The 11190-nt window shown below is 38.9% G+C and overlaps 1 protein-coding gene across 1 annotated transcript in view; it reads left to right on the top strand.

Moving 5' to 3' along the window:
* Positions 1 to 10941, top strand: part of LOC109838638 (uncharacterized protein At4g14100-like) — an 11423-nt gene extending 482 nt beyond the window's left edge. The window contains exons 2-4 of the mRNA XM_020407065.1: positions 4 to 35; positions 216 to 400; positions 10650 to 10941. Of these exons, the coding sequence (XP_020262654.1) occupies positions 4 to 35; positions 216 to 400; positions 10650 to 10834 (402 nt within the window). The 3' untranslated portion in view covers positions 10835 to 10941. The remainder of the gene's footprint in view (positions 1 to 3; positions 36 to 215; positions 401 to 10649) is intronic.

The following is an 11190-nucleotide window of genomic DNA, read 5'->3' on the forward strand; positions in this document are numbered from 1 at the left end:
CAGCCGCAGGCCCGTTCACTGGGTTTTCTACACTGGTTAGTCCTCGCTCGCCGTAATTAGTTCTCTCCGACGCTAAATGATTGCAAGCAAATATTTGTTTTATCATTAAATTGGTTTTTAGTTCCTTATCTCCAACAGCTTCCCCATTTTTTACTTTTGAAGAATTTAGTAAGATTTTTGGTTCAACCGATTCCATATCTTATTGCTCAAAATAGGGATGGAGGAGAAAAAATTGTTTTATTCGAAACGCCTCGTGATCTTCAACCAATTATGTGCTTCAATATAATTACCTGGAGTAAGCGCTATAGCTTGTTTCCAATACTCAGCAGCTTGATCGGACCAAGCCTCCGCAATTTCAGAATCACCCTGCAGAATGGCCTGTTCTCCCCGGTTGGAATAGGTGGGTCAATTCCTTCCCTTAGAACCGTACTTGAGAGTTTCCTACCTCATACGGCTCAGCAATCGATTCTTTTTGCGGTCTCATCTTAATTAACCCTATGCTAACTGAATTAGATTTATGATAAATCTATCCCATTTTCGTGGGTTAACCAGAAGAAGTTAATTACATAAGTTTCAAATTCTAATTTTGATCAATTCAATAATTAGTTTTAGCTTTTCTCCCACCTTCAGAAAAATGAAGCATAGATATCCCCTATATCTTAGTTTTAGCTTTTCTCCCACCTTCAGAAAAATGAAGCATAGATATCCCCTATATCGTTATAATTTTCCGAAAGGTAACTATCTCGGTTTCATATATGAAATTTATATAGAATCTTTGAAAATGACTTTCTTCCATAAGAAAAAAGAACTTACTATCTTTGGGATCTGATGCTACACCGCTGCTCAATACTTTAGTGGATCAACTCTATTACATAAGTTGATTCCTAACTTTATATCCCATAAATCTGCAGTATTCTTCAAATTTTTGGAGGAAAAAAAAGGATTCTTCAAAATAGTGAAGTTGTTGGAGTTGGTGTAAAAATATTTTGGAGAATATGATTTTTGCTTCTCCATTTTAGAGAAAATTTTAGAGAAACTGTTGGAGATGCCCTTACCTGTGCAGCTTATGTATTTGTTTACAAGATGATGCCCTGGGAGGACCTTCACCTTGTAAAGAGAGCACCCAATATATTATTATAATATACAAGATCTAATTTGTTGTGCAACACTATTTGGTCGTGGGTCAAGCAAAAGTCAAAAACTGGTAATCAAGATAGAAACTATAGGGTCTCGTTTGATAAGCGGAAATGGACTCAAATGAGAAGAGAATGGAATAGAAGAATAAATGGAATGGAATTAATGTGAGAATAAAATAGTCATTCACATTCTCACGTTTGAGGGTAATTTATAAAATGAAGTGGGAATGGACGTACTTTAAAATTGTATATTTTATTGATTCTTATTTAAGGGGGAATGTCAATTCTCTATCATTTCATTGGGAATGCGCATTCCCACATAAAGTGGGAATTGATGCGAAGTGGGAATGGGCATTCCAACTTCAAAAAAGTGGGTGTATTTGATAGGAAGGAATGAGAAGTGAGAATGACCATTCCATTTCATCATATTCTCGCGTACCAAACGATGCCTAGGTATTGTTACAACGTGTGAGGCTTAAGAATGCTTCAACGAAAATGAGAATTGGAAGAGGCCCGAGAGATGATGCATGGCAAATATCTGTTTTGTGAGTTTATTCTTTGGTATTAATATTATTAAATTGGTTTAGTGTTCAGTGGCATATGTATTAGCCTGTAAAATACTCCATATCCAGGTGAAGTCAATTATTTACCGTCCTTTATGGGAATTGGAAATATTTTTCATTTTGTCTGGAATGGTGAATTAGACGGACCATCTTGTGAAGAACAAACGATACAAAATAAAAAATCCAATATATTATTCAAAACTATTTTAATATTTTTCGTTGTGTATTGAGCAAAGTCTTAAATGGTTTAATGATAAACTGCAGAAAATAAGAGAGAAGTTGACAATATAATAGAGAATGTAGTTATTATGGAAAAGTTAGCACAAGTAATGTCAAAAGTGTTGGGATTGTATCTTTGATTCTTTGTAGAACTTCATGAGAATTAGATAGGGTTAGAGATCTATCATGATTAGGAGTTCGGATTCTATGCTAATTAGGAAGTTAGGCTAGAGATAGGGTTTTGGTTTTCCTATATATATATTCTTCTATTGTTAGAGGAAAAACTAAGAAGAAGAGAGTAGAGAGAAGATATAGTAGAGAGAGAGAGAGAGTCAATATTCTTGTAATCTAGGGTTAGCAGAGGGCGTAGCCTGATTCAAGAATATTGTGCGAGAGACGAGGGTTTCGTGATCTTTATCCGTGTAAAAGATTACAATGAGTGAGCTTTGGAGAGAATATGATAGTTGATTATGTATGTGAGGTTGAGAGATTGAGAGACGAGAGTTGAGTGGTTCATCTTGTAGTTCTCCCTGATACATAGTAAATTTCTCGTAATGTTGCCCCGTGAACGTAGGTCGAAGTTGGTCGATCGAATCAAGTAAATCCTGGTATTCTTTTTTTCTTGATTTTGATCATTTTATATCTTGTTGATTGTGGGTTGGCTTCGAAGTTACGCATATTGTAGTAGGCGGAGGGAGTGAAATTCTCCAACAAGTAGTATCAGAGCGATGGTGATGGATCCGGGAGCAAATTCATACGGTAGAAGACGACGTTGTGCAAGATTGAAGATCGGCGTAACAAGAATCAAGATGAAAAGAAAAAGAAAAAAAATTATTGTAGCAGCTACATACTGTAGCGGTCGAAAACTGTATCTAGATACTGTAGTAGAAACACTGTAGCAGCATGGTGGGTACTGTTCACACGGATCCAACAATTGAGGCTGGTTTGTCTTTTGATCAAGTATTTGGAGGAGGATTTTGGTGATCCAGGAGTCGTTCCTAAGGGTTTTCGACGTGCTAAGTTTGTTTTTTGCATCGATTTTATCAAATTCAATCTCTACATTGACTGATTTGAATTTTAATCGTGGTTAGAGAATGATGACTTCTTCGGATCTGAAGTTCGATATTTTGCTATTCAACGACAATATAGATATGATGGCAGATCAGGCAAACGAGTATGCGATAGATGAGACTGACGTAGAGAATCAGATGTGATTCTAACAGTAAAGTTGTCAGCATATAATTATTCAAAGTTATCGCGGGAGCAGTAGTTGGTTGGTGTTTAGACTCGAGGAGGACAATGTCAGATTAGGTGGAGCTTGCAAGCTGGCACGATCGAGTGACACACAGGGTAATAGAGATGGCAACATTAAACTTGAAGACAATGAACGCTCATATTCGGTCCAAGCCAAGTAATTGAGAGATAGAGGCATCCGGCTCGTAGTGTGGAGTATAAGAGTTGCACCGATATGATTCGAGACGAGCGATGCAGGTGGAGTACAATGACAACAAGTAGGGGGGCTACTGTCAGGCTCAAGTTGGGAGGACAAACATGATTGATTTGCTTTTATTGTTAGAGGTGGCAAAGATCTTTTGGTGCACACAAGAGAGGTGGAGGCGCCACGGTGAAGCAGATGATAGTGAGGGTCACGAGACAACCAGTTGGAGTGCAGATGTTCTGATTAGGAGTTGGGTTGCTTCGATTTAAAGTGCGAAAGAAATAGAAGACTCTAACGGGAGAGGCAAAGTTTCAAGACGATGATGATATATCTTCAAATGAGTTTGGGAATCAAATCCAATATGAAGATTATTGGGATTGTGTCTTTGATTCTTTGTAGAACTTCATGAGAATTAGATAGGGTTAGAGATCTATCATGATTAGAAGTTTGGGTTCGATCATGATTAGGAGTTTGAATTATATTCTAATTAGAAAGTTAGGCTAAAGATAGGGTTTTAGTTTCCCTATATATATTCTTTTATTGTTGGAGGAAAAACTAAGAAGAATAGAGTAGAGAGAAGATGTAGTAGAGAGGGAGAGAGCCAACATTCTTGTAATTTAGAGTTAGCAGAGGGTGTAGCCTGATTCAAGAATATTGTGCAAGAGGCGAGGGTTTCGTGATCTTTATCCGTGCAAAAAATTACAAGGAGTGAGCTTCAGAGAGAATATGAATGTTGATTATGTATGTGAGGTTGAGAGATTGAGAGACGAGAGTTGAGTGGTTCCTCTTGTAGTTCTCTCTGATACATAGTGAATTTCTCGTATTGTTGTCCCGTGAACGTAGGTCGAAGTTGGTCGACCGAACCACGTAAATCCCGGTGTTCTTTTTTTTTATTGTGGCCGTTTTATATCTTGTTGATTGTGGGTTGGTTTCAGAGTTATGCATATTGTAGTAGGCGAGGAGAGTGAAATTCTCCAACAGAAGGTACCTTAACAAAAAATGAAAATTTGAAGGAGCCTAAGAATTGATGATATTCCTATGGGAGTTTTAAAATATCTTTAAACTATTCAAGAAAATTACTGATACTCAGAAAATGTCTCATGAATGGAGGACTAACACTTCGGTGTCAACATACACGAATAGGAGAGAGAGAGAGGGGGGGGAGAGAGATGCTCAAATTATCGTGATATCAGACCCACCAACCATGCTTTAACAGTGAGAAAGAGTAATTTAAGTGAAACCAAGAAAGTAGAAATTTTATAACTTTGGCCATAATAATGGCAAAGATTTGTTTTGTGAGTTTACTTTTTGGTTATAATATTATTAATCCGGTCTTAGTATTCCTTGTTTAGAAGTCAAAACTGTTTACACTCTTACGGGGATTAGGAAATGTTTAGTATGGTGCATTAGGAGGCCCTTTTTAACCTTAGTATAAAAATCTAATATGCTATTCAAGAACATGTGATGTGTTGACTTTGTTGGCTTGAATTTGGCCAAACATCACGGGAGGTCGCTGTCAAGTTATCTCAACGCGGCTGCTGAAGAAATTGTGGAATGAAAGTCTCATCTTTATGTCACTTTCATGTGTTGTCCCCATCTCAATCAACCACTCCCTCTTTCTTTGTTTTGTCTCTGCGTGTATTAAAGAAGGTCACATCTTTTTTAAGTCATTTTCTCACTTGTGGTCCCCTCCCTAATCAATCAATCACTGATTGATTTATTCAATCTCTATGTGAATTAAAAGGGAAGTGAGAGTGTAAGGCAGAGTAGAGAAAAACACAGACACACGAGAGATAGCCACACAACAAAAGTGAGTTCTCAAATTTTGTATGAGTGTTGTAATTTGAGAAAGAAATATAGTGAAACACCCTCTTGCCGTGGACGTAAATCAATTTGATCGAACCACGTAAATATTGTGTTTGTGAATGTTCTATTTTCTGGTTCTGTGTTCAATTATCCCAACAAAGTGGTATCAGAGCTTCTCGGTTCTAAGACAGCTTTCAATCCTACACAATGGTTTCTGTGAAGTTCTCGGTGTCGATCTTTGATGGCCAGAACAATTTCGGCCTATGGAGGATAAAGATGAAGGTTTTGTTGCGACGTGAAGGCACGGTTAAAGCTATCGATGGGAAATACCCAGAAGATATGACTGGTGTCGAGATCGAGGAGATGGACGAAAAGGCACACAGCAACTTGTAATTGTCACTATCCGACAATGTGCTTCGTGAAGTTACCGATGAGGAAACGGCAACGGGGTTATGGTCAAAGCTCGAAAGTCTCTACTTGAAGAAATCTCTTACTACAAGATTATACCTGAAGCAACGGCTATACACATTGAAGATGAAGGAAGGTACACCCATTCAAGAACACCTTGATGAATTTAATAAAATTATTATGGATATGAAAAACCTGGATCTAAAGCTTGATGATGAAGACCAGGCTCTCATTGTGTTGTGTTCCTTGCCTGACTCTTATGAAAACTTTGTTAATTCTATGTTGTATGGAAGAGAATCCATAAGTGTTGAGGATGTGAAGGCCTCTTTGAATTCTGCTGAGTTAAGAACAAAGTTGAATGGGAGAGGTACCGATAGGCAAGCTGATGGTCTGCTAGCCAGAGGTAGAATGAAGACCAGAGAGGGTGATAAAAGGCAATCCAGAAATCGTTCAAAGTCTAGGTCAGCCAAAAACAAGAAAAATATGGAGTGTTTTTACTGTCACAAGAAATGACATTACAAGTCAGAATGCTATGCTCTAAAGAAGAAAGACAACCAGCGTGGTGAAACCTCAGATTCAGCTAATACGGCAAAGACTGATACTGTCATTGTTGCTGAGACGGTTCTTGCAGTATGTCCCTTGGATGGCCGTTCCGATAGAGAATGGATCTTGGATATAGGTGCGTCTTTTCATATGTGTCCAAATAAAGATTGGTTCACTACTTACAGATCTATAAGTGGTGGATCAATCTTGATGGGCAACAATACAGTTTGCAAGACAATTAGCATTGGTACAGTTCGCATCCGGTGTCACGATGGGATAGTGAGAACTTTGTCAAATGTGAGACACATCCCGGACTTAAAGAAAAATATGATTTCTTTGAGTTATTTGGATTCTATTAGGTGTTCTTACACTGGTGAAGATGGAGCTCTTAGAGTTACTAAGGGTTCATTGGTTGTGATGAAAGGTAGTAAGGTGAACAGTCTTTATGTTCTCCAAGGCAGTACGGTGACAGGCTCTGCAGGTGTGTCTTTTGATGCTGATAGGGACACTACTCAGTTATGACACATGCGCTTAGGTCACATGAGTGAGAAGGGGATGACTATTTTGAGTAAACGTAGCTTACTCTGTGGTGACCATACATCATCACTTGATTTTTGTGAACATTGTGTGTTTGGGAAGCAAACTCGGGTCAGCTTCTCGACTGGCTCACATACGATGAAGGGCACTTTCGACTACATCCATTTAGATTTGTGGGGACCTGCTCAGGTTCCATCCAAAGGTGGTGCTCTTTATTTTCTGACATTTATTGATGATTTTTTTAGGAAAGTTTGGGTTTACTTTCTCAGGCGCAAAAGCGAGGTGTTTGAAACTTTCAAGAAGTGGAAAGTACTTGTTGAGAATCAAACTGGAAAGAAGATTAAACGTCTCCGAACAGATAATGGCCTAGAGTTCTGCAGTGGTGAGTTCAATCAGTTTTGCTCAAATTCTGGGATCGTACGACATCGCACAGTCAGGCACACTCCTCAGCAAAACGGGGTGGCAGAACGCATGAATAGAACGTTGACGAAGAGAGCTAGGTGTATGCTCTCAAACTCTGGGTTGGATAAAGACTTCTGGGCTGAAGCTGTTAACACGACTTGTTACTTAGTGAACCGGTCTCCTACAGCCATAGAACACAAGACTCCAAATGAGGTATGGTCAGGTAAACCAAATGACTATTCAAATTTAAAGATATTTGGATGTCCCGCTTACTATCATGTTAGAGAGGGTAAGCTTGAGCCTAGAGCTAAGAAATGCATATTTATTGGTTATGCTGATGGCGTTAAAGGCTATCGTTTGTGGAGTCTTGAACCTGATTCTCCTAAATTCATTATTAGTAGAGATGTTACTTTTAATGAAAGATATATGTTTAATCGTGGGAAGGTTTCTGTTGAGTCTACAGGAAATGTAGAGAAGACCATGGATAAGGTGGTGCTTCAGGTGGAGCTCGAGGGAGAGACGTCTTAAAAGTCGTCTATAAAAATTACTCCTACAGCTGTAGAAGAGCAACATAATTCAGGCTCGGATGCTGATGATGCTGAAATTGAAGAACCTTATTCCATAACCACTAGCAGAGAGAGGAGACAGATCAAACCTCCTCAAAGATATGCACATGCTGAATTAGTGGCGTATGCTCTCACGACAGCTGAAGAGATGTGTATTCAAGAGCCATCAAATTTTACTGAAGCTGTCTCATGCAGAGAATCTGGACGTTGGGCCACGGCTATGACAGAAGAACTCGAGTCACTCTACAAGAATCAGACTTGGGATTTGGTGTAATTACCTAAGGGTAAAAGGGCAATTGGATGCAAGTGGATTTTCAAGAAGAAAGAAGGGATCCCAGGGGTTGAAGATGCTAGATTCAAAGCACGGTTGGTGGCTAAGGGTTATAGACAAAAGGAGGGAATTGACTATGATAAAGTGTTCTCTCCGGTTGTGAAGCATACCTCCATCTGTGTATTGTTTGCCATAATTGCTCTATTTGATCTGGAGCTTGAGCAGCTTGATGTGAAGACTGTATTTTTGCATGGTGAACTTGAGGAGACTATCTACATGTCTCAGCCAGAGGGATACTTCGTAGAAGGTAAAGAAGATCAAGTTTGCAGATTGAAGAAATCTTTGTACGACCTGAAGCAATCTCTCAGACAGTGGTATAAGAGGTTTGATAATTTTATGCTTAATCATGGGTACTCAAGAAGTACTTATGACAGTTGTGTGTACTACATGCATCTAGGAGATGATTCTTTTATGTATCTTCTATTATATGTCGATGACATGCTTATTGCTGCTAAGAACATGTCACGGATTCTTATTTTGAAGAAACAACTCAGTGATGAGTTTGAGATGAAAGATCTTGGTGCAGCAAAGAAGATCTTAGGTATGGAGATCAGGAGGGACAGGAAATCTGGAACTTTATATCTCTCACAGAAGAGTTATATTGAAAAGGTCCTTGAACGTTTTGGGATGAAAAGGGCCAAGCCCGTTACGACTCCTTTGGCTCCTCACTTTAGGCTCTTGGCTTCAGATTCACCTACAAGTGAGAATGAGAAGAAGGAGATGTCCCGAGTTCCATACTCCAATGCAGTGGCTAGCATTATGTATGTTATGATTTGCACTCGTCCAGACATTGCCCAGACAGTCAGTGTAGTGAGCAGATATATGGCTCAACCAGGAAAGGCATACTAGGAGGCAGTGAAGTGGATCCTTCAGTATCTCAGAGGTACCTCAGATTTGGGTTTAGTTTTTGATAGCAGTACTTTGGGAACCTCAGTTGTAGGTTTTGTGGATTCTGACTATGCAGGTGATCTCGATAAAATGAGATCTTTGACTGGTTATCTTTTTACTCTTTCTGGCTCAGCTATTAGTTGGAGATCGACTCTACAGTCGACAGTTGCCTTGTCTACTACAGAGGCAGAATACATGGCAGCAGCAGAAGCGGGAAAAGAGGCCATTTGGGTGAGAAATCTCGTGAGGGAGCTTGGACTTCTACAGGAGGCTAGTTCAGTTGTATTTTGCGACAATCAGAGCGCAATACATCTAAGCAAAAACTCAGCACATCATGAGAGGACAAAGCATATTGATATCAGATATGAGGAAACTGCTGAAAGAAACATCACAATGAAGAAGATTGGTACTGCAGACAACCCAGCTGACATGTTGACCAAACCGATCCTAGCCTTCAAGTTCAAGCACTGCTTGAATTTGGGAGGCATTCGCACTTGTTAGGTGGCCCCGTTTGGGGCATTGTTTGCAAGACGGGTGAAGACTCTCTAGTTATTAATGTTTGGGAATTCAATCCAATGTGGAGATTGTTGACTTTGTTGGCTTGAATTTGGCCAAACATCACGGGAGGTCGCTGTCAAGTTATCTCAACGCGGCTGCTGAAGAAATTGTGGAAGGGGGGTCTCATCTTTATGTCACTTTCATGTGTTGTCCCCATCTCAATCAACCACTCCCTCTTTCTTTGTTTTGTCTCTGCGTGTATTAAAGGTCACATCTTTTTTAAGTCATTTTCTCACTTGTGGTCCCCTCCCCAATCAATCAATCACTGATTGATTTATTCAATCTCTATGTGAATTAAAAGGGAAGTGAGAGTGTAAGGCAGAGTAGAGAAAAACACAGACACACGAGAGATAGCCACACAACAAAAGTGTGTTCTCAAATTTTGTATGAGTGTTGTAATTTGATAAAGAAATATAGTGAAACACTCTCTTGCCGTGGACGTAGATCAAATTGATCGAACCACGTAAATATTGTGTTTGTGAATGTTCTATTTTCTGGTTCTGTGTTCAATTATCCCAACATGATGTTTCTTATTTTTTGTGTTTAAGCAACGTGATCACACAAACTTGGGTTTGGTGCTGAAAACTCTTGCATTATTATGCATTATTGTGCAGAGAAATTTCTCGGTTTATTGGCATTGGTTAAAGAACTCCCTTGTTGTATTGAGCTTGGCAAAAATTCATTGTCCCATTTGAGACATGACAGAAATCTTCATGTTTTATCCGAGAATTTTTTCGGAAAAAATAATACAATACAGAAATCAGTATTTACATTTTCAAAAGAACTACAGAAGAAAACGACTCTCGGATTTCTTAGAGATGTTTGTCCAGACGTCTGAAGACATCTAATTAGAAATATGAAAAAGATTCAAGACAATACCCCGACATTCTTCTGAGTACATAAAATTTTTTGAGAAATCTAAAGTACTACACGAGGAAGGATCTCTTGCCAACCTGCAAGGATATGTGGGCTTTCTGCTTTTAACCTGTCAAATGTTTTACTTCAGTATGTCCATGTTTGTTGCATGAAATTTGAGAGGTTTAATTACTTGGAATGATTCTGGACCATACACGAGACGAATATGAGATTGGCTCATTTATAAACTACAAACAATATGAGATTGGATCATTTTATAAACTACAAACAATAATAGCTAACCGTTGATTTGTAGCTGAATTTTGCGAGTGGTTAGAAAATTTACATCAAGTTACCCGTTCTGTCTGATTTTTTGGGCAATGGTGGAATTTTTTGCAGGGAGATCTATTCATGTAATGACATTTGAGGTGGGAGCTGTGCTCGAGGATGAGAAATGGCAAGCGCCTGTTTACTGCTTTGACAAGGGAGAGAAGGAAGAGAACACAATGCACAACTCCATCATTTCTGAGCACTTGAAGAGGAGAGCGATACAGAAGAAGGCTACGACTCTAAGCAAACTCTGAGCGTTTTTATTGTTTGATTTTCAGAAAATTGCAGTATGTTCTCTCAATGACTTGCTTTTATGTAATCTCTGCAACTGATAATAATGCAATGTTTCTTCTCTCACCTACATTATGCATGACGATAATAATATGTTAATAGTGCGAGCTGGGAGAGGAGGGGAAAGAATGCTAAAAGTACCCTCGAAGAATATCATACGGGGAGAAAGGGGAAGATGACATCTGATAAATATAGAATTTAAATGCATGTATCATTAACGTTTATCAGTGCAGTCATTATTGTGTATCACTATAGCTGTAACTGCATTCAGAGAGATGCATGCACTTATAGCTAGTGTCCCGATACATCAAGTGTCATC

The sequence above is a fragment of the Asparagus officinalis genome, chromosome 4, assembly GCF_001876935.1.
Source record: "Asparagus officinalis chromosome 4, Aspof.V1, whole genome shotgun sequence".
In the NCBI taxonomy this organism is placed as follows: Eukaryota; Viridiplantae; Streptophyta; class Magnoliopsida; order Asparagales; family Asparagaceae; genus Asparagus; species Asparagus officinalis.